The sequence below is a fragment of the Miniopterus schreibersii genome (genome assembly GCF_964146895.1).
Source record: "Miniopterus schreibersii genome assembly, chromosome: 15".
NCBI lineage: Eukaryota > Metazoa > Chordata > Mammalia > Chiroptera > Miniopteridae > Miniopterus > Miniopterus schreibersii.
The window spans coordinates 24,128,396-24,152,145 of NC_138115.1; the positions used below are offsets into that span (position 1 = coordinate 24,128,396).

A 23,750-nucleotide genomic window follows, 5' to 3' on the forward strand; every position below is an offset into this window, starting at 1 on the left:
CCTAAACTGAATCAGCGACTGGAAGTGGGCTCATGAGCTCTGGAAGGGTTTGGGGAAAGGTTACATGCTCTATCTTGGATCCCTGAATTTCTCAACATGCCCCAATCCGTTTTCCTCTTTGAGAATGCTTTGCCTTTTCGCAGGCTAGTTCCTTTGCCAGGAACACCCTTCCTGTTTTCTCTTCCTGACAAGCTCCTACTCATCCTTCAAAACTCATCTCAAGATAACCTTCTGGAGCAGTCCGCCCCACCTCCTTCCAGGCAGAGCTGTCACCAGGCTTGTTACAGGACAGTGCTCGGGAGATGCTGAGTGCAAATAGTTCAGCAGAGGAGAAAAGGCTACTACCCACAGCCAGGAAAGAGGAAACTCACAACACAGAGAACTGGAGTGACTATGGCCCAGCTGTACTTCATCCATGGCCCAGGCCGATAGCCGATCATGTCCTCAATACCGTCATACAAGTTATCACTGCCTGCAAGAGACAGAGGTAGACAGAAGGTGACATGGTGTCCAATGCCAGCAGCCACCCTGGGAACGGCAGAGCAAGGGCTCAAGGGCCATGAGGGGTCTCTGGAGCCTGATCCAAGTCCTTGCCTCTTACACCACATAGACTCAAGTGTGGCAGATGTTTATCTGAAATTATCTAAAATTCAAAAGTAACTGGACATCCTGTATTTTTTTGGCCACCTTAGGCATACCCCACTCAAAACCCTGTTTGACCAATCCAAGGTCTCAAGGAGGTCCAAATGAACCATTCCTGAACCCCAGAGTAGTTATCAGAGATAAACCCCTGCACAGTCAAGTTACGTGTTGTCAAAAAATGCAGTCACACCTTGTACCTTTAGCACAGGAGAATCTGTAGTGTGGCTACAACAAGATTATTTGCTTAGGGAAGAGACAGTCTTCAGCCTTCCCCAGGTAGAGAAGGCCTTTGTGTTCAACTCAGAATGAATTCCCCTTAGAATTCTGTTTCTGAAGCTACTAAATAGAGAGGCCCAAAGAGAGACTTGAGAAAGGATATGCAAAAACGGGTACTCACCATATATCCAGGCAACAACAAAACATTCAAAGAATGCAACCCACAAGAGGCATACACCGCTAGCTGCATAGTAGTCAAAGAGTTGAAACACATACATGCCACCCTGTGAAGAAAAAAAGAGAATTTTTATTTGTTATTTGGTATCTAATTCCCTTAATAGGTAAGTAGTTCTGGCATATCAATAAGATGACATAAATGAAACTATATAACCCAAAAGAAAAACTGGCAAAGGCTATAGTAACCAGATACCTGTGTAAAAAGATTCTCCACTTCATGTTTGACAAACTTAATTACACACACACAGAGGAAAGCAAAGCAACATGTCTTCCTTAGCAAAAAATGACGAGTTCCCTGAAGCCTGCTTCCAAAGGAGGTGCTTAAAAACAGCCGTGGCCAACACAGAAGGCTTCAGCAACATCCAGCTGCTCAGTGTGTGGACCTGTGATCTACCTTTTGTGTGCGTATGTGTGTGGGGGGGGGGGGGGGCCGAGGAGTTCTTACAGACACTTCCAGAAAAAAACATTTACTTTTACTTCTAGTAAGGAAAAGTGGTGATGGGAAGCCCTGAATTGAGTTAAAATGCAGCCCTTTGCTGGGGAATATGGGGAGGTGGGTGGGGAGAGGTACAGGACAGAGCATGCCCTGGGCCTATGCTAAATTTACATGCTTACGTTATTTAGCACAAGAATCTTTTCTTCTCTGGCCCACCCCTTGCTAGACATGCTGATCCACTGCTGCCTTAGTCACTCTTCTCCTTTCCTTGTTTCTTGGTTACATTTTAAATGGACCCTCTTCTGGACCCTGCCCCTCCCCGCCTCGGCACCGCCTACAGTATTTACCCTGGGGAACCACCTCCCCTCTGGGCCTGCGAAGGTGGCTGCAGAGTCATGGGGGAACCGAGATGTTGTTAAATGGATTTTAGCTGAAACACCCCTCCCCGCCAGGCCTTCCAGAATGAGGGAGAGAGACGGGGAGCTGCAGTGTTGCCATGGTAACAGGAAAAAGGTGGAGGAATTTGGGTCAACTGGGTTCCCCTCCACAGTGTAGGCTGAGTCCCCTGGGGAGGGAAGGACCTCTGAATTGGAGATTACCCACCCTGGTCCTCTCATCCAGCTGTTGGGGGGACCACAGAGGTGATATGGCCTTGAATTGCTCTGAGACACGTATTAGGGGCGCCAAGGGCCCTATAAGGGGAGGCCCTTGGTGCCAGGTAAGAGAGCCACCTACCTCCGTCACCATCGTCAGCCCCAGCAGGTAGCTGATGCTACATATCAAGGCGATGAAGATTTCCCGACGGAAACCCTTCCTTAGGAAGGATGGGTAAAGATCAACCAAGGACGTGATCTGTCCTTCAACTTCAACAAACTGGGGGGAAAAGAGAGAGGTTGAATGGCAGGTGCCCAGCACCTCCCCTCTGCTTAGAAAGAGGAGCCTGGGGCCGCAGTAGGCCTGCGGGGTCAAGTTCAAACATGTGAACCAGTTTTTAGGCTCAGCCTGCGGGTCAGGCTACAGTGGCCCATGCGGTTTCCCCCACATTCCATGGCCCCCATCTCTGCTGAGGCTCGTCCCGCCACCAGAACGCCTTTCCCTCAGCATTGAAAACTCAGCTCAAGAATGACTGCTTCTGGGAAGCCAGTGCTGACCCTCCGCCCTGGCACACGTGTTGGCGCAAGTGTGTCAACAATACAACCTCTCCTACTTTGGTCTTGGTCTTCTCTGAAGCCAAACGTGGTGCCCCCTCATTTCTAGGCCTCTAATGCCCAGCTGGGCCAGGCATATGTGGTTGCTCAACAGACACATGCCGAATGGGTGGGTAACCCAGGGCAAGTCTGGGCCTCAGTTCCCCTTCAGATTCACATGGTGGTTTTTAACTCTCTGGGGATCATAGGCCCACAAGAGAATTTTGCACACATGAGTGCCCACCTACATGCCCATCTGTGTGAGCTCAATGCAGCTACAACTCCAGGGCTTGTGGACTCTGGAAACCCATCCTTGGGCTCCCAAATGTGAGGTAATGATCTAGAATGACTCTCAATCTTTCTAAATCTTCCTATCTTTGCACCTAACAATGTATCTTGGAGACTTCCATATCATTACGGAGAGCTGCCTTGTTTTTTAAACAGCATCATGAAACTCCATCCTGTGGACAGGTATCTTATGAGACTTAACCAGGGCCCAACAGATGGCTTCCAGCCTCTGCAGCTACTGACCTAGGCAAGGGCTCTTCCCCTCCATCTGTCTTTAGGCGTATGTGCATAAGTAAAACTTCAGGATTAAAAGGCTCATAGCCTCATTTTACATTTGGATGGCTACAGTCAAACTGCCCTGCCAGCCAACATCCTCTGAGGCCTATCTGACTTCTTTAAGTTGAAAAGCTAAAACCCCCACCCGTCAGTTCTGTTCTTTCATCTGGGAGAGGCTTTTAGGAAGGAATGTTTCCTCAGCATTCCTAAAAGACAAATCCAACCACTTACTCCTCTGGGATGCATCACAGGAGGATCAGGGAATACAAACAAGGAGCAGATCCCTTTCATGTGCTAAAGAGGGCAGGAGAAATGACTCTTTGTTGCCAGGGATTCAGGAAAAAGATGACCAAAGAGGCTCTTGAAAGAGGCCCAAATACAAGGTGCTGATGTTTCGACCTCTCATTGATGTGTCAGCTAAAGGGGTTTTGAACCTAAATTGCTACTGAATTATAGCAAACCTGCAGCTCAAATGCTAGCTTCAAAGGGAGTTTAAAAACAAAGGTTCCTTCTTTTCTTGAGCTGGGGAAATTACAGACAGGAAGATCCAGTGTCACTGTGAGTCAGGGCCAAGACTTGCACAAGCCCCTCATTTCCAAGTTGCCCACATTTCCGGAGAACACCACCCCCTCACCCCCCTCCACCCGTCTCTTCAGACCTGCTTCACTAAATAGCTATGTGACCCTAACTTCTCCAAGCCTCAGTTTCTCCCTTATAAAATGGAAGGGTCTTGTTTACTCAGCAGGGATACTGAGAGAGATCTGAAATCACCAGAGTGACTTGGCAATTGGGTGATTAACTGGTTTTAACCCATATCAGGGGGGCTGGGATGGGTGAACTCCTGGAAAAGGGGCTCCAGCTCTCTTCTTGTGATGTTTGTTCACAAACTGTGTCCCCCTTGGGCAGGCCAGACACCTACAGGCATCTGTCTCCATGTGGGTGACGTCCCTACTCCATTTCACCAAGAAACACTCAGCAGTACGATGGCTCCTAAGCCAGAGACTGGTCCCCCAAATGCTGGAAATTTTGAGAAAACGTTTCCTGTAATGAGCAAGCATCAAGTTCCTCCATCAGCGAGAGGCCCCACTTAAGGCTGACTTTGGGTTTCTGTACTTCCACAGCAGGAAGCTATTTAGGGGTAACTCAAAGGTAAAGCGAGGGAGACAAACCAACAGGTCTGGGAACAGGCAGCCCAGGGCTGAGTCGTGGCTCCACCTTAACCAGCTGTGCGTGGCCTCTGGGGGAGTCCTCGTCTCTCTAAACCTCAGCTTTCCTGGCATCGGCACAGATTAAGGAGCTAATGCAGAAAAAAGCCAGGCCAGGAAGAGGGGGGGAATGGGGAGTTAGTGTTTAATGGGAACAGAGATTCAGTTTGGGGAGATAAAAAATTCTGGAGATAGAAGGGTGGTGATGGTTGCAACAATGTGAATGTACTTCATGCCACTGAAGTGCACACTTATAAATGGAAGATGAGCGGTTTTATGTTCTGTGTTATTTTACCACACACGCATGCACATAAGAAGCTGGCATGGAGCCTGGCCCGTGTGACCACCTTGAATGGCAGTGCTCCGACCCTATCGCAGTGCTGGTGGTGTGGGAGGTGGTCACCAGCATTGGCAAAACCTTCCCCCATGTTCCCAAAGCACATAGTACAAATGGGGGATCCCAACCTATGCCATTGGACTCGAGGCACCAGGCCCCCCCAGCTCACCAGGTATAATCGCACCACATCCCTTGCTGGTATATCAACAGGCAGGTTATTTAAGGGCTCTGAGCAGAGTTCCATGCTCTAAAGTGGGAAGAGAACCATTCCCTCTGAGGCTGGCTTTGAGAGCTCCCTGAGATTCCCTAAGCACCTTGGCCACTATGGGGCTGAGCTCAGAGGCGCAGGTCCTCAGCTTGCCCCACCTGCCTCCCAGGGAAAAAAACACTGACGAATAAACCCACCTCCACTTGCTCAGGAAGCAGTTTCTGTAGCCCAAGAGGCCTATTTTGGGCCCATGGAGATGTCAGGCTTCATCATTTATTAACCTCTCTCTATTTTTGTTTTTTGCTTTCACTTAGAGGTCTGGAAGAAGTTATAAAAGCCATTTGCTTGGGGCCTCTGAAGGCCAAACTCATTAACTAGGAATGATTAATGGAGTCCTCCTGCTGTTTACACAGCTCAAGCCCATCAACAACTGTGTAAGTATTTTGTTTTCAAACCCCCAAATATTTTCATTCTGTCTTTTCTGCTAATCCTGCTTCCCTTTCTGCCAAATCCTTCGCTGTGTTCTTGACCTTGCTGGTGGACCACTTCCTCTGCTCTGCCTGACCTTTTAAGACTTTCCTCTGAATTTTCGGGGACCCACCCTGGGCACTCGCTTTTCGGCTGCTGCCCTCAGGTGCGCGCAGGCCCCCACCTCCCACTGGGTCTCAGATGACCAACGACCTTCCATGAGGCAGCCAGACCCCCAGACCACACATGAGGCTGCAAAATGACTGCTTTCCGTGGCTGACCTCAGATGCTGGCCCCTGGGTGACAGGCACCACATGTAAGGCTCAAATCTAACTAGCGTGGGCACAGGACCAGCCTGCCCTGCACACTACAATTCCCCACTCTGGAGTCATGCCTGTACTCAAAACTGTCGTCTTGTAAAAACCCCAATGAAAATACACATATCTCCAGGGACAGGTGACCGAGAGCTCACGCTATTCATCCTCCAAGTACCACTGACTGCTTTGTACCGGGCACTGTACCTGGTGCTTCATGTAAGGTAATGGAGATATAATCATACCCATTTACCAGATGAGGAAACTGAGGCTCAGAGGGGGAGGAAATGTGCCCAACGTCACACAGCATCTTGGGGGGCTTAGAACTATATTACTCCAAAGGCAGACGCAGCCCCTGGTTGGCTCTCACTGAGCACCAGGTGGAGGTCGGAGCCCTGGAGGGGTGGGACATGGCAGTGATGTGCCGGAAACATCCTTGATGGAATCCTGCCTCTGGAGGGCAGAAACCAGGCCAGCCAGAGGACAGGGTGGGTTTGAGGGAGGCTCCCCAGTGCTTAGCTGTTTAGGAAGCACTGGAGGATCAGGGTTTCACTGTGGGGACAAGCTCTCTGACTCCTGGGCTCCAGGAAGCACAGAAGTGTGTGGTTCAGGCTCCTCGGGACCCCCTTAGGGCTCTCAATGCTGACCCGGGCAGGGACCACCTTGTGCTTTAAGCAGAGATGTTGGTCCCTTAATTGCTCTTGGGCTGTGACACTCCTGGGCCCCTGCCCAGCCACTCCACAGGAGCGCACTATTCCTGTTTCAGCCTTGGCCTTTAATTTCCCACCTATCGCTTTGTTTTAACCACACCCCTGGGTTGTCCGTTTCCCCTCACTGAGATCAAAGACTTGAGCTTTGGGGCAGAAGTTCTGCTTCTGCAGCCCTGAGGCCTTCCCCACTCCCCGGCTCCCAGAGGGACCCTTGCTAGCTGAAGCTGTTGCAAGTCTGCCGTGAGGGTGGGAAGGGTGTAGCCACTTCACACACAGCACAAAGGAGGCTTTTCCAGAACCAGGTTCCCCATGGGCAGGCCCACCTTGGGGCCAGCCCCTCAATCAGTACATACCTGGCTATCCAGTCCAAGCAAGAGAAGCATAATAAAAAAGAGAATGGACCAAAAAGTGGGCAGCGGCATCATTGTCACAGCTTTTGGGTAGGCAATGAAGGCCAGGCCAGGACCTAAAGGGAAGAGAAGATGGGGAGGGACAGACAGGGAGACACATCAGCGGCCGAGCACCCGGAGCACCAGAACTCATACAAAGACACCTGGGTCTAAGGCAGGTCTCCCAAACCCAAAATGCAAGAAAGAGCCAGGCCTGAATTCCTGCCTGGGGGAAGAGACCAGGCCTGTCTCACTTTTGGGTGGGACGCACGGGAGCTCAGGCAGGGCCCCGTTTTAGCATCTGTCTCCTAAGCAGCAGCACGAGTGGCCTCCTCACACACCAGACTCCGGTTGGACGCTGGTTATTTGGGGTGGGAAATGGGACTGAGGTGGACTTAGCCTGCTGGCTCAGAAAAGGAGCACCTCTCCCACCCCAACCAGAGCAACCATGCCAACATTTGCTGGAAGGAAGCAAGGGAAAAGTTATGGTTACCTGACTACTAAATCCCCGTTTGCAAAGAAAAGGTTTCTACTAAAACATTGCATGAGTGGAAAGAAAAAAGAATAGAGAACCATGCCCCGCAGGGCAAGGGTCTCTTCAGGGGCGCCTCTGCGCACCCACCTGAGCAGAGCCAAGGCCCAACGCTGAAGGGAGGAGTGTGCAGGGCAAGCCGCCAGGCCCGGGAGAGCCCTGGCCTACATTCAAGTCCTCACCCCACTTTCTCCTCCATCTACTCTTTACATCACTACATGCCCACTCAGGGCCTCAGTTTCCCCTCCTGAAAAGCGAGGGGCAGGTTACCATAAATGGCTCCCAAGGAGCCCTCTTGAGTTCAGATTCTCAGATGCTGACACTGTTTCCCTAGCAAAGGGCTTCTGGTTTCTAAAGAGGGGACCCTGACAAAATCTGGTGGCTGGGCTTGGGAGACAGGAGCCCCATCAGCTCAGGGGCACCGTTCAGACAGGAAACATTCTGAAGACGTGAGAAATGTGTGCCCCTGTCTCCCCCCGACCTGAGAGCAGATGTCAGGGGGAAGAACTGGGTTGCTGGATTGTAACTGAGACCTGTGGGTCCAAGAGATGGGAGAAAAATAAAGTAAAATCCACAACTTAAAAAAAAAATACACAAAATGCCAAGAAAAGAAATGGGAAACAAAAAGGGCTGGAGGCAGGATATTTAAAGCAGATATCAGAACCAAATGAATGGTTTAAGAATGGGAAAAAAACAACTTTGAAATAAACTGGAGCCAGAAACCACATCCCACAGCATTAAACACAAATGTGGCGGTCAAGGGCGAGTCCTTTCATAATCCAGAATCCACCGGACCTGAGGGAAACCTGACCACGACCAAGCATCCTCCAGTGGCTAGAAAACCAGCACCTGAGAAGCGGTGGGAGGGGTGCTCACACTAACCCCAACCAAGGCCCAGGTTGGGCTCGGAAACCACACTTCTGCTTAGGCTGCGGCCCCCGGCCCCTAACACGTCAGCTCTGCGTGAGGAGTCAAGTCCAGCCGACTTTGAGACAGATGTAAAATGGGGCCCCCCCACTCCTCGTCCCCCACCCTCTGGGGCCTGCGACGGTTCTCAAGGCATCGTTTCTGTATTTCAGTTTTGCCTTTCCCAAGCCAGCCTCTGGGAGAGGGTCTGGGCGCCCGTCTAAAGCGCACGGCGAGATCCAGGGAAGTCCGTGTGAAATAACGCGGCCGCTCCGAGCATTCCGCATGCCTCTCCGCTAGCAGGACGCACCTCTCTACGTTTCCGTTCAGCTAAATAATGATCTCGTTCAAATGTACTTGGCTCAATATGGTGCTTGTTAAAAGCTTATTAGAGAAATAATCACCCTTGATGTGTCGGCTGTTCAGACATCACCGTGGGGAATAAACGCCAAGGTCTTTGAAGTGGACGGGAGGGAGCAAACAGCTTAGGCTGGCAATGTACACACACGTCAAAATACCTCTTTGTCCACAGAGAGCTCTTACATAGCGATACCTATCTCCCACCAAGTTCACTCCGTGCTCCTGCAGATTCCCGATCAACCAGAGTCAGTTTGCAAGCCCTCGACTGAGAAAAAAGCCACCTGCGAAGAGGTGAATACTATCTCCCTTCACCACTCTGCCAACTCACAGGTGGGGGTGAGTATTTCTGGATTTACTTTCTGTGCCCTCAGTCTCAGGCCTGCTTTGGGGGGCTTCTCAGGGCAGGAAAACTATGCCTGAAGGTCTGATTTGGAACCGGGGTCAGTGGAGAAATGCATGGGGCCGAAGGGTGGACCTGCCACCTTGTCCCTGCACATGTGGACGTGAGGATTGGGCTCGGCAGCATCTTTGCAAGTGAGGAGGAAAGCAGGGCCCAGAGCCTCAGAGAGGTCAGGGGAGATATTCTCATACAGGAAGGGCCAGAGGTTGTCACGTGTCCAAGGTGGGGTGGAGAGGCAGGAGAGGAGACACCCTCGTATCAGAGGGGCCCTGTCCTAGAGACCCCAGCTCTCACCCTGAGGAACCCAAGGCTCTCAGGCTGTTGGTCTCATCTGTGGAGCAGACATCTGAATGCACAATGCTGAGGTACCCCTGGCCCCCCAACTCTAGGGTCCTATGGGCAACGTGACACCTTAGCAGGGACTCCAGGTGTGCCTAACCCTGGTCTGTGGCGGTCCCTGGAGTCAAAGCCTTACACTTTCCTCGGGACTTGAGGCACCTTGGCCCAGGACCCCCACCTGCCTCCAAGAGGCCCCACAGAGGTCATGAGAAATCAGGAGGTCGGGCGGAGCAGAGGGAGGTGTGTAAAATAGCAAACCTTCCAGGCAGCTGCCAGCCACCTTGTGAACTGGGCAGGACCAGGAAAGGGCAGAGAAGCTAGAAAGGTGGACTTGAGGATCCTGGAAGCCTAAGGTTCTCTTTCCCACGTCTAAGTCACTGCAGTTTTAAAGCTGCAGGTCCAGGACTTGGCGCATCATGGCCAGTACTGGAATTTAGACACCTGAGATACTGTGGTTCTGAGGCTCTAGGATTCTAGCAATCTAGACCGCATGATTCTCAGATTCCTGAACTGTCTTGCTGGAGCTCCAGGATCCCAGTCTAGGATCCCAGGCTGTGCAAAGTCTGTGATTCTAAGACTCTTTTCTTCACTTCCAAGTGTCCCAGGGGGAGTACACTGTCAATAAGGCCCATACCCCGAGAGGGTGAGTGTCCCCACAACCCACCCCCAAATCAGATCTTTCCTGTCCCAGAGGGCAGCCTGCCACGCCAGATGGCTTCCCCCACCCCAAGCCTACGGTGGTGCCTGACACAGAGGAGAGACTCAATAAATCAATAAACATCAGTGGAATGAATTAATGGGTTTGCTTAGAGGAGCGCGCTAGGAGCAAAGTGCAAAATACAGAAACCAAAGCTGAGAAGGTGGCGATGGAATGCCGATTGGTGGCTGACTTGGGCCTGAGTTAGGAAAGTAGTTTCTGTTTTGGAAACCAGGAGTTTGCTAGGGAAGGAGGAGGAAGGGGGTAAGACCACACTTAAGTAGCTAAATATGCCCCAACTTAACCAAACCCATGTTTCTGCCGCCCCTTGGGCCAAATTACAATGAAAGTGTTTAAAATTTAGCTTTTGTACTCTTTGGTACTTGGGGGACATCTTGGTGGGGGGGGGTCCGTTTTGGAAACCAGGCTCATCCCCCCCCTCCAAAGCCCCTGGGGTCTGGCTTCATGCCTGCAGTACTTGGCTTACACACTAGGTGGCAGTGCCCACCACCACTGCCACCGATACCACCATACCTGACTCAGCCACATCAGCAATGTCCACCCCTTGCTCTTGTGCCATGAAGCCCAGGATGGAAAAAATTGCGAAGCCAGACACAAAACTGGTACCACTGTTCAGGCATCCCAGCAGCATACAGTCCCTAAGTTACACATATGTCAGGGAGCAAGTTAATTCACAACACAAGGAAGCCACGCTCCCTACTTCTCTTTTTTCTTTAAACATCATCATTTCTAAGGTCCACCAGGCCCGCTGGCACAACACTTGCCTGTACGAGTTGTACTTGTACTTGTTGTAGCTCCCCAGTGAGGTCATGGCTCCCAAGCAGATGGCATAGGAGAAGAATATCTGGGTCCCAGCATCGATCCAAACCTATGGGAGTGCGGGGGATGGGTGGCAAGGAGAGAGAGGAGGAGCAGTTAGAGCTGGCCTCCTGGGGGGGGCCGTGTGGGTCCCTGGCCACCTGATCACAGAGGACCGCACCTCAAAATGTGCAGATTCTCAATTGCAATTGGAGTGTCTGTGGTGAAATCCAAGGTGCCTTTCAAGACAACCCTGAGCTTCAAGGAACCCCAGAAGTTGAAGAAACTGCATAGTCCCTCAGCATCAGGGTTAATTCCAACCATGGAATCATTGTGGTCAAGTAAATATGACTCCCTAAGCTTCAGTCTGTACATCTGCAAAACGGGCTCCAAGGTCCTGCCCAACAGAGCTATTTTGCAGGTTCAAAGAACAAAGATTTAGCCAAGTGCCACTGGCAGGCAGCCCGTAAGTCAAGGCTGCTGTCATTGCTGTCATTACTGTCACTGTTACTGTCTGGGGACCCTGAGTTGGAATAGAGAAGAATCCTCTAATGGTTAATGCAGTCGAAGCTGCTCCCCAGATACTTCATTAGGGAGATCTCCTTATGGCCACAAAGCTCTTCCGTGCTGTCGTCTGTTGCTGGCCAAGCCCCCTCCCATCTACCTCCTGCCCAGGACAAGCAGAGAGTGGGGAAGAGACCCAAAGCAGCAACCTGAAGGCTGAGGATCCTGGGGACAGAAAGATCTTGAAACAGGCCCATAAAATCTCCAAGGGTTTTCTCCAACCCCCTGTGGCCATGTGGGGAGTGCCAAGAGGTGAACGTTCAGTACTGATCCCTCAGCTTTCCGAGAGGTCACCAACTCTGAATTCCATCCTTGGCCAAGGAAACCAGCAGCTCTCACCCCCACGATGCACAGCTCTTGGCTGGTGCAGGCTGAGGCCAGGTCCAAGGAGAGACTAGCTCAGAAAGACTTCTCTCTCCTCCCTGGCGCAGTGCCTGAAGAAGACTCTATAATTGGCCTGCCTCAGGAGTCCTCGACATGCACAGATACACACACAGTTGGAAAAGCCCACAAGCGCTGCAAATGATCCACCACCGCCCAGTGGAAAAATACTAGGGGGTGACGGCTCGGCTAGATTTGTGCACCCAAGAACCACAGCCCTGGGTAGAAGGGAGGACAGACTGCCCAGAAGTACCTGTGGGTCCTCGAGGCGACTGATGTTAGGGTACAGATAGAACTTGATGCCTGCGCCTGCACCAGGCAGCGTCAGTCCACGAACCAGCAGCACCAGGAGCATAGCAAATGGGAAAGTGGCCGTGAAGTAGACAACCTGCGAGGAACAAGAGGGATTCAGGGGGGCCTGTGGCAGCATCTCCTACTGCTGTTAAATTAGAGCACCTTTTCCGAGGCAAGAGTTCTGTGGCTAAGCTTGCCGTTTCATGTGCTGTGTGTCTTTGGGCATATCACTTAAACTCTCTGGACCATAGTTGCCTCACCTGTAACCTGGGTATAAGTACCTACCTCATAGATTTACCGAGATTCAATAAAAAAATAGTGGTGGACAAGACAGAGAACAAATCCCTGCCCTCACATTCTAACAGTAAAGACGGAAAATGCAAAATAAGAAAGTAAATTAAGTGTGTATGAAAAAGGCATAGTCCAATGGTTGGCTCATATTAGTTCATATTAGCTTACATTACAACTATTAGTATGACTCATGGTTAAGAATCAGATAAGTGTGGCCCTAGCTGGTTTTGCTCAGTGGTTAGAGCATCGGCCCTCGGACTGAAGGGTCTCAGGTTCGATTCCAGTCAAGGGCACACACCTCCGATTGCAGGCTCAATCCCTGGCCCGACCCGGGCCCTGTGTGGGAGGCCACCAATCGATGTGTCTCTCACATTGATGTTTCTCTCTCTCGCTTTCACTCTCCACAAAGCAATAGAAAAAATATCCTCGAGTGAGGATTAAAAAAAGAAAAGAATCAGGTAAGTGTGGGTTCAAATACCAGCTCTATCCCCCCACTTGCAGTGTGACCTTGGGCATCATGCTTAACCTCTCTGGGCCTGTTGACTCATGTGTCAAATGGAGATAGGAGAAATAGGTCATCATCAAGAGGTGAGGCGAGGCGAGGATTCAACAGATGATGCATCTAACATAACCAAGAGAGTGCCTGCCTGGCTCATAGGTGCTTGAGAAATGGGGCCTGTTGTTAACATTGTGATTTTGCAGGAAGCACAAGGGAACCTCTGGGAAGGAAATGAGGCCTCTAAAGCCCCTCAGCCAGGATGAAGGCCCTCTACTTCCTTGGAGCTATGGGAGGCCCACAGCCTTCCCTGGGTCACAATGCACAGCCCAGACAGGCCAAGGTCAATGCAAGGTGTGGACCAGAGATGACCCAGGCTGGGCCTTCCCATCTGACAGGGTCTGCCCTACTTTCTCTCCTCTCCTGTCTTGAAAGCACTGGCCTCCAAACATCCTGAGGCCTCAGTTCTAGTGGATGGATTTCCCATCTTTTTCTTCACAATGAGGAGTTTCCAGGCAGGGTTTATGCCTGGAAGGAGCTCAAAGATGAGTGGCTGAATCGTTCACAGAGTCTCTGGCTCCCTTTGAGAGCCCTGGGGGCCAAGACACTAGGGAGGAACCACCATACAGCCAATGCACCATTTTACAGGTGAGGAAACTAAGACTGAGGAACAGGATAAATGTGCCCTGGTGTTGTGAGGATGAGGCAGTGCCAAGGTACCACAGAGCAGTGCTGGGGTCCAGGAAGGTAAGAGACACTGACAGAAGGTGACAGAGCCCTCAGACCTCATCTGGCTAGCACAGGAACCCTCAATGAAACGGAATTCTAAGGCAATCACTATCCTTTTGTGTAAAAATAACCAAGAAGGGGCTTTGGAAAAGGGCAAAAAGCAAGCTCTCAGGGCTTGCCTGACTCAGCTGCCCTCAGTCAATACCACCAAAGAGCATTTATTGAGCGCTTACTATATGCCTGGCACTATTCCAAGTGTGATAACTTCTGTATGCAGTGGGTCCTGCCCTAGCCCTTTGAGATATGTTTCACTACTATCCCCATGTTAAAGGTAATGAAACTGAGGCCCAGAGGGTCCATCACTTGCCCACACAGGTCATACAGCACTTAAGTGGCAGCGCTGGGTGTGCCTCAGAGCCTGCCTCCAGCAGACAACACAGCAGTAAAAAGCCTCTCCAGGTCTGGCAGGTCAGCCCATCCTCTCAAAGGCCAGAGCGGGGCTGGAGTCCCCGGCGGCTCAGGCCTGGCAGATTTCGAGACCTTGACCATGTCACTGTCTTTGACCATGTCCTGTGAGGTGGGGCACGCTCAGACCAGATGAGCTCTGAGGTGGGGTGGCCGAGAGTGCCAGCTCGTGGTCACCCAGACTGGGGTTCATACCCGCTTCTACCACTTCCCAGCTGGGCAGCTGGGCCTCAGCTCCCACATGTAAGAGGAGTGTTTATTACATCGCTTAACACTTGGCACGTAGTGAGCCCTCAAGAAACCTTAGCAGGGAGCCCTCACCTGATGATCCCATAAGCCGGGTGGGCCTCCTCCTGCCTCAGTTTCCCCGGCCACCCTATTTTCTTTTCCTGAAGCAGAGAACACTATTTCCCAAGGACAAGGCAGACGTGGAGGGTGGGAGCAGCGCAGGAAGCCCCAGAAGGGGTGAAAGAAGAAAACCAGCGAGCTGCTCCTCCCTTCCTGCGGACAGGCCCCTGACCAGTTCCCACCTCTGGTCCCCCGAAGTGGGCCACACCCAGGGCAGCTGAACAATAGCTGCTGACAGCAGGCCATCCCCAGAGGGCGGCCACTTCAAAGCCAGCTGGGCTCCACTGGGCTGGACAATCGGGCAGTGGCCAGAGGGCTTTGTGTCAGGGACACAGGACACCACCAGGGGATGGGGGTGGCTTCCCTTGTTTTCCTGTATTTAATTTGTTTAACAAGCACTTATGTAGTGCTTGCTGTGTGCCAGGCAGTACGCTAAAAGCTTTATGCATGTTAACTCATTTAATCCTAACAACTTGAAAAGGTCAGTGCTATTGTTACCTGCATTTCCTAGATGAGGAAACTGAGGCTCAGAGAGGTGACATCAGCTGTTAGTGGGTGGCAGAGGTGGGATGCAATCCAGCTAGTTTCTGGGTCCTGTGTCTTGTGTTTATTGTGTTCTTCCCCAAATCCAGAACAGGACAGCCTCACCTGCTCACAGCCTCACCTCAGCTGCCTCTTCGCAAAGCCACCCTTGTTTTGCAGAATTTGCCACTCTGAGGACAAGCCCCTGAGAGCCATTCTCTCAACTTTTCCATCACTCCCGCGGGATCCTTGTGGGAGAGGCTGGTGCCAACCGCTGCCAGTGGGCCTCTGGCGGTGGCCCAGCAGGCCTTGCCACGGGACATGGTAGTTTTCCACTCTTGCTGGCAAACCTCTGTGGCTCCACTGAGCCCTCGACCCAAATGCCCTGTGGCCTAATTGCCCTGGAAACTTGCAAGGACAACTCTTCCTCATTCTCTAATGACAGTGGGGAGAGGGTGGCCCGTGAGACAGGGGAGAGATGGGCTAGTCTCCTGCTACCCTGAGCTTCCTTTGGGGGTGAAGGCCTGGGCAGGTGGGGCGGTGGGTTGGTGCCCAGTGCCTAAGCAAGCCCTGAGGGTCCTCACAGCACCCTGTGTGCTGGGGGGAGGGGAGAATGGCATTGCTAATTCATTTCATACCAGGGGAAAATGAGGCTCAGAGAGGGAAAGGGTTTTGCCCAGCCACATAGCTTGTCGGGGGGACAGAGCTGACACCCTAAACCAGGTCTGGCTCTGACTGCAACCCCTGCTTTATTTCTAAGCTCTGGATGGAAGAGCTGCCCTGGAGGCTAGCGATGGAGTGGCACAGCCTTAGGACACGTGTGCTCTGTCCCTCCTTTGGGTCCATAGGACTGTACCCCCTGTGTGAGGGTTTGGATTTCTATCACCTGCCTGGACCACGGTGGCTGTGAACTTGGTCCATGGCAAGGGCTGGAAGCCACGGCTGATGGTGGGTGGGGGGTCGGCAGGCAGGCAGTGGAGCGGAGCTTGAGCCTAATTTTTGTCTTGGCTTCCTCGGGCTGGCCCAGACCCTGCTATTGTTCTGGGAGCCACGCCTGCCCCTCGGGGGCCTGGAGTTGCCTGAGGAGGAGGTTGTCCCTAGGGAGACCTTTGACAAGTCACGTCTTCAACTGGCCACAGTTGCAGCCTGGAACTATTTTTTGCTTTGATTATATTCTCCTTCCCCCTCCATTGTGTCTCAAACATTGCTCACTGTTCCTGGTAGACACTGGCCTCCTCCATCAGACTGGGGGCTCCTCAAGGGTCTTGGTCAGCCAGACCTCAGGGCCTTTGCACTAGCTGCTCTCTCCCTGGAATTGTTTCTCCTCTAGATAGCCACATGGCTCACCCCCTCACTTCCTTCAGATCTTTGCCCGAAGTCCCCTTCTTGGTAAACCTCGCCTTGCCCCCCTATTTAACACTGCACCCAGTACTCCCTGGTCACCTTTGCCATGTTATTCTTCCTTATAGGTCTTGTCACCATCTTATTCCTATATACAGGGTGGAACAAAAGTAGGTTTACAGTTGTTCGTATGAAAAATAATACAATAATTAATAAATAATAGAAAACTCTCTGTTTTGTATACTCACAACTGTAAACCTACTTTTGCCCCAGCCTGTATTTCTTACATTCCCCTTGTTACAACCAATGAATCTGTCAGCTTGGACCACAGGGACTTTTGTCTGTTTCCTTGACCCTTGCATATCCCCAGGCCCCATTCCTACAACAGTACCTGGCAGGTATAGAGGCTCAAAGCTTATGATCATGTCTCCAGCATTGCTCGGGACCAGTGCTCCACAGAAACTTCTGACCTCTATGTGGGGAAATGGAGGCAGGGTGAGGAAGGGAGTGGTGCTTACTGTAGTCTATGCTAAGCACTGTGCTGGTGCTGAACGCATCTCAGTTTTTGTTTTTTTAATTAATTTCTTTTTTAATCCTCACACGAGGATATTTTTTCCATTGCTTTTCAGAGAGAGTGGAAGGGGGAGAGAGAGGGAGAGAGAAACATCAATGTGAGAGAGACACATCGATTGGTTGCCTCCCACATGAGGCCCAATCAGGGCCAGGGATTGAGCCTGCAACCGAGATACATGCCCTTGGCTGGAATCAAAACCGGGACCCTTCAGTCCGAGAGCCAATACTCCAACCACTGAGTCAAACCTGCTAGGGCTACCATCCATTTTCTAGATGAAGAAGCTGAGGCTCAGAGGTGAGGGAGTGACCTTGGACAAGTCATTTCACCTCCTCGTAGCTCAGTTCCCTCACTGTTTAAGGGGGGAGGTGATAAAATGGGGTAACACAGGTGTATGAGCTACAGGGAGCTGTAGAATAACTTGAACTGTCCTCTTCCTGCCCATCCCGGGGGATGATGTTGGCTGAGTGTGTGTAGGTAGAGATTCCCGAAGCCTGGCCTGCTTCCTTTCCACACTGGGTTTTAGGATCACAGGGTGGTCGTGCCCTGAGAAAGAGGCACAGAGCATGGGGCCCCCCACTCCAAAATCATTCCCATTCTGCCTCTGCAACCATGGGGTCCTAGATCTTGCCCAGCTGGAATCTGTTCAGAGCCACAATTTTGCTTAAGGGGCTCTTCAGCCCTAGAGAACACGGTCCTTAATTCCAAATTCTGGTGCAGCCAAAGCCCTTTCTCCAAACAACTTCACCACCTCTGTGGTCAGACTCACACTAATCACAACAGACCCCTCTGCGCTGATATTGTCGTTAGACTGACCGTAATACCAGTCAGTTAGCAGGTGACTGTTCAGCTCTGTTAACACAGAACATTTTGGTTATAGGCTAACATTTTCATTATTGCCAATATATATCACTGTATACCTAAAATCTTCATTATAAGCTAACGTTTAATTATCCACTACCACCTTTGTTAATAGCTAACATCCCAGTCATCAGGTAACATATTAATCAGCAGCTCAGTTATGGCTAACATTCTGGTTAACAACTACCATCCTGGTTATGAGTGAAAGACTTAATCATCAATGAAAGCTTTCCTTAATAAGGAACATCTTAGTTACCAGCTAAAATGTTAATAGCAAGCAACATAACTCAGTTCATTCGACTTAGCAAAAATCCAAGTCAGTGCTACTCAAACCTCAGTGTGCATTTGACTATCTTGGCTGCTGCTCAAGTGCAAATTCTGATTTTGTAGGTCCAGGGCGGGCCCACAGGGTCTGCGTGTCTAACAAGTCCTAGGGGGTGCTGACACTGCTGGTCAGGGAAACTTTGCAAAGCAAGGATCCATTAAGAACTGGTAATTGACAACAGAACTGCAGGAAACCTCATTACCAGCTAACTTATCAGTCACAACCTCAACAATAGTTATCTGCTAACATCTGCCCTACTGCCAGCACCTCGGTGGGGAACCAGTGGTGTGGGGGAGCTTATCCAGAGTCCAAAGAGAGCCGATGGTTCAACTTTCAGGAATTTTGCAAGCTGGTGGTTAAACCATTAATAACTAGAAATCAGACATGGTGGGAATCTTTATATCAAAAAATGAGGGAATGCTACAAGCCAGGGCTTTACTTGTTTTTTGAGGACTGGTTTATCCGCCTACAACCCCACCCCCAGGGCAGGGCCAGTTTCAGGCAAGAAGGGCTGTGGGGCAGGAGATGCTCTCTGGCAAGGGCCAATCTCCATAAGGCAGGGGATGGACAGGAGGACGGACAGAAACACAACTCACTTTCCCGGTGGACTTGACGCCCTTCCAGATGCAGAAGAAACAGACCAACCAGACGAAAAGAAGGCAGAGAGCAAGGTCCCACTTCAGTGAGCCGGGGCTATCAATTCCAGAAGACAAGCTCAGCACGTTGCGCCTTGAAGCAAACAGAGTCACAAGTCAGTTGGGCCAAGGTCAGGGGTTCAAATCCTAGATCATGTGCTGATTTGCACAGGTCACCTATCTCTCCAGGCCCTGGAACCCCTGCTGGTCTCAGGACATAGTTAACACCCTTGTCACAGAGTTGTGGGGAAATCAACCAGGGGATGAATTCAAACTCCTAAGTCAGGTGAACCTGGGTTCAACCCAGCTTGGCTTTGGACAAGTTAAGTAAACCCCTAAGCCTCAGTTTCCTCATCTGTAAAATGGGTACTGATTCCTGAGTGATTGATTCTCAGCAGAACCTTCTGACTTTAGGCTAGTTACCCAGCCTCCCAAACTCAATCTCATCTATAAAGTGGTAATAGCTACCATCCCCCAACATGCTGTCCCATGCCTCTTTTATTTTATTCACCCGTTTATCTGGATCTCTCACTAAAATGTAAGCCTCAAGGGGCAGAGTACCCCATCTGTGGCTGTTGAACACCTACACACCTCCTTGCATGGATTGTTGTGAGGAGAAAACTCACACAAAGTACAAACTACAGGGTGAGGGGTTGAAGCCAGCCCTCAAGAAGCCTAGTAGCTGTTACTGTCATGGTGCTGAGAGGCCCAGAGCAGCTCCTGGCATCTAAGCAGTGCTGTTCCCCCTTCCCTTCCAGGGTTGGGAAGGTCTCAAAAGGAAGCAGGTAGACCATTTGAAGGACAATCAGCAAGGGGCAGCCACCAACCCTGACCAGCATCACATGGCATGGCCTGGGTCTTTGTAGTCCGAGAACCTTGCTGACCCACATAAGCACCTAACTCACAGACATACTCCTAAGGGGCAGATGCCATCTGAAGCCAGGGCAGGGCAGCACGGGGTGCTGATGGCTGAGAAGACCATGCAACTTCATGCCCAGAAAATCCCCATTGTCCCAGAGCTCTCACTGCTACAGTACTGACCAAGGGCAGCCACACTGAGCAAAGGGACACTGGCCCTATCCACCAGTTCACTGGAGTCACCTGCCCACCAAATCTCCAGGCCATGAACCATGGGAGACACAGCGCTCATGTTCCCCTGGGATGTGCTGGGTTCCTTCTGACAAAAGTCAGCTCCCTATCTGAAGGCCACACTCCTGAGCAGGAGAGTCAGAGAAGGGAGTGTGACTTTGTGCTTCAGTTTCCTGATCTGTAAAACATGAACAGCTCCTGCCCAGGATGCTGCTGGGAAAGCCCTCCAGACCACCCCTAGCTCTCAGCCAGTTATGGGATGTCCCCCACTGTCAGGGCTCTAGAACACTTTTTCATTGCTTCCTTTTTGCCCCAGAGAAGCTTCAACATGAGGACCTTGAATAAATGCAAAATTCCCACTCAACTGGCATTCAAGCAAGGCCTTTCTTTGCTGTGCTCCCAGCACCTAGAATAGCACATGGCACATAGTAGGGCCTCAATAGGTACATGTTGAGTGAATGAAAGAGCTTAACTGGGGTGAATGGAAAGTTTGCATGTCACTGTACCGATCCATGAAATATTTCCACTAACAAATCTTAAGATGGGCAGCTTTCCTTTGTCTTTTTCTTGCTGGTCAACTCAACATCAACGAGCTTTCCACTGGCACCTAGGATGGTGTGTGCTCATGGTAACACCAACAAGGCCTTTTTAATTTATCTCATCTGATCCGAGGCCTAGAGGTCATTTGCCCCCTTTTACAAATGGGGAAAACAAGGCTTGCAGGGTCCAACTGCCCATGAACACCAAGACAGCAGGGGGCAGAGCTGCCACCCTATACCCAGGCTCGTCCATTTCCAAAAGCCAGCGCCCTCTGGACTCCACCTAACTGTCCCTCTGATTCACAGAGAAAATAAAGCCTAGACTTTAAAAAGAATCTCTCCAGTCCCTGCTATAGGCCAGGGTCACCTGGAACCTTGGGGCAGGGGAACATGGACATCCCCATAAGGCAGGGCTGGCGGCCAACTGCATCCCAGCTGGGGCCCTGCCAAGCACGTGGATCTGGCGGCTGCAGCAGCTTTAGAACAAAAAGCCCTTCCCCGGGCAGCCTCCAGAGCTTGGTGCCTTCAATGAAGGCCCAGGGCATGCTGGGCAGTGGCCCAAGGCTTTCTTGTGGATGGGCCGTGTCAGGGAGAGCACTTTTCCACCTCCACACCGTTGCTCTCTCTCCAACACCAAGCACACCGTTCTCATGCTTCCGGAGATGCCCTCCTTTTGCTCACAGATGACTAACCATAGAGTCCCCCGCTGTCCTCTCACACTGGGTGTCACCCTGTGGTGGCAAGTCTGGCTTGACTACCAGATTCTAGACATCCCAAGAACCTCACAGACAGGCACACAGTAGGTGCTCAGCTAGAGGAGGTGCCCAGTCATAAGACAGCCTTTTTTTCTCCTTAAGGGCAAGTTGGCCAAGAAGCCTGAAACTCCAGAGCCAGGATTCTGACCAAGCCACGGTCAGTTCACTGACACCTTTCTACCTTCTCCCGCCACTGTTCTGGGAAAACCAGCGGTGCCCTCCACGAACGGGAGGCTGCCACATTGGCTTGCTCTGGGCAACCGACCAGCCAGGCAGGCCACAAGGAAACGAGAGTCAGAACTTGCTTTTTCCCTTACTGGTGGCAATCTCCTTGTGTGATCTCACTGTCTCTAGTGACACTGTAAGGCACGTTTTCTTTGTCTCGGCAATTCCGTTCCCAAGACTCTCCCCCTATAGTTATACTTGCACGTGTGGCCAAAAGCAGGTCCACCCCACAGTGCTGTCAATAAGAGCAAAAAATTGGAAACCACCCAAACGACCATTAATAGGGTCATAGCAGGCAGAGACACAGTGGAAAGCTGTGCAGCCCATGGGACACGGGGAAGCTCCGGGGTACTGATAAGGAACTCCATCCTGGAGATAAGTAGTAAGTGAACAAAGCAAGGTGAGGAACATCGCGTATGGCTTGCTCCCATTGTGTACAAAGGGATGAATGTGCATTGTGCTTGAACACGCACAGGCTACTTTTGGCAGGACATACAAGATGCTGGTTGGGTCATGCTGGTGCGGAGGGGGATCTGGTGGTGGGGATGTGGGGGAAGGGGGGTGATTTGGCATTAAATATATATTTTTCATTGTTTGAATAGGTCTTTAATGAGCACATATCACCTTTAAACAAGTTATTTTAAATTCTAGAAAATGTTTATAATGGGCCATGCAGACATTCTAGGAATGGAATAAATATGTCTCATCAATCAGAGGTTGTCATAACAGAGCCTGACATGGGCTTGGGGCCAAAGTGACCAACATCCTCTCCAAGGATATCTCAAGGGTAGCAGTGGAGGCCGGAAAGTGTGTGGGTCTATCTGAATCCCTTTCTGAGGGGCCCAGTTCAAAGGACCCTCCACAAGTCCCTTCCCTGTCAGACCCCCATAGCCTCAGCCACAGAGCAGACCAGGTTCATTTGGGCCTTCCCTGTGCTGGGTGGGAAGGCTCAATAAACCGCAGTGCACTGCCCCTCACAGGTGCCCCCTAACCACACCAGGAGACAGTACAGGTTACCCCAAATCTGGCCACATCTCCCCAACACCGCCACCACCCCACTGCTCCCAGGCGGTCTTTCTGCCTCCACCCTCAGCCCCCAGTTTGTTCTGATCAGCCTGCCAATACCCAAGTCAGGTCACCCGTCCTCCATGGCTCCTGCCGACCTGGCCAATAAGGCCTCTGACTTGCCCTCCTGCTTTTTGCCTCACTGTGACCAAATACTCTATCATTAGACCCAGACACCTCAGAGAAGGAGGGTGGTGCCTACTGAGACCGGGGCCACAGGTGTAAACGGGACATGTCCAGGACAAGCTGCATGTATAGTGGGCAGCCCCATCTCGAAACTCATCACCATATATGGCCCCTTCACTTCCTCCTTTAGCCACACTGGCTTCTGGAATGTTCCCAGAATAGGTGGAGCACGCTCTTGCCTCACGATCTGTGAACTGGCTGTTCCCTCGGCTGCTCTTTACATGACATTGCCCCCCCCCACTTCAGGTTTGTTCAAATGCCACTTGACCAGGGCACTCTTTCCTGGCCACCCTCTGTAGAAAGCATCCCCGGTCATTCTCTTTCCCCTGCCCTGGCTTTATTTTCCATCACTTATCACTTTTCTATTACAATGTTGTTTGTGGCAAACCTCTGGCAAGTCATTTAACCTCCCTGGCAAGTAGTAGCCTTTGGCAAGTCATTCAACCTCCCTGGTCCTCAGTGTCCTAGTCTGTCTGTCCTACTAAAACGACATCTCCATGGAGGTAGGGCCGGTGTCTGTCACTGCTGGATTCAGAATAGTGCCCGGCACATAGTAGGTGCTCTATTAGTTGAGTAAATTAATTATACCCATTTGGTTGATGTGGATACTGAGGCTCAGAGACGTCCAGGAATTCACCTGAAATTACCCAGATAAAAATCACCCCTGGGCCTGGTTCTTTTTCTGATGCCACGCTGGGGACCAGCCACCAGTGTGCTGGGTCCTGCACTGCCTTTCACGAGGGTCCCCAGCATCCCAAACTTCCCTGCATCTCTGATACAAAGGGAGGAGATACAGAGGTGAGTTGCATTCTTGTCCAAGAATAGTAATGATTCATTCCAGGGTGGGATCCAAAAAAGAATTGCCTGGACGTCTGCTTTGAGTCGGCCAGCCTGCTGCCGTCCAGCCGGCACTCAGAGATGTAAATACGTCCTCCGAGTGGGCCAAATCGTTTCCTTTTGAATGCCGGCCAGCCATTTATTGGCGATGGCTCTTCCCTGGAGACTGATGGAAGCAACAATTATAAAAGAGCCCGTCCGCCCTAAGCATGGGGCCACACAAGGCTTTCTTCCCCCGCCTCCCCCTTCCAACAGCTGCAGGGGA

At 51.2% G+C, this 23,750-nt stretch overlaps 1 protein-coding gene across 3 annotated transcripts in view; it reads right to left on the minus strand.

Moving 5' to 3' along the window:
• Window positions 1–23,750, minus strand: part of SLC6A6 (solute carrier family 6 member 6) — a 79,304-nt gene that overhangs the window by 6,123 nt on the left and 49,431 nt on the right. For all 3 annotated transcript variants that reach the window (XM_081160681.1, XM_081160683.1, XM_081160682.1), the window contains exons 6-13: window positions 18,751–18,883; window positions 12,165–12,299; window positions 10,933–11,036; window positions 10,682–10,806; window positions 6,878–6,990; window positions 2,267–2,404; window positions 1,040–1,142; window positions 372–472 (exon numbers count right to left, since the gene is read on the minus strand). In XM_081160681.1, coding sequence (XP_081016807.1) covers window positions 372–472; window positions 1,040–1,142; window positions 2,267–2,404; window positions 6,878–6,990; window positions 10,682–10,806; window positions 10,933–11,036; window positions 12,165–12,299; window positions 18,751–18,883 — 952 coding nt within the window. The remainder of the gene's footprint in view (window positions 1–371; window positions 473–1,039; window positions 1,143–2,266; window positions 2,405–6,877; window positions 6,991–10,681; window positions 10,807–10,932; window positions 11,037–12,164; window positions 12,300–18,750; window positions 18,884–23,750) is intronic.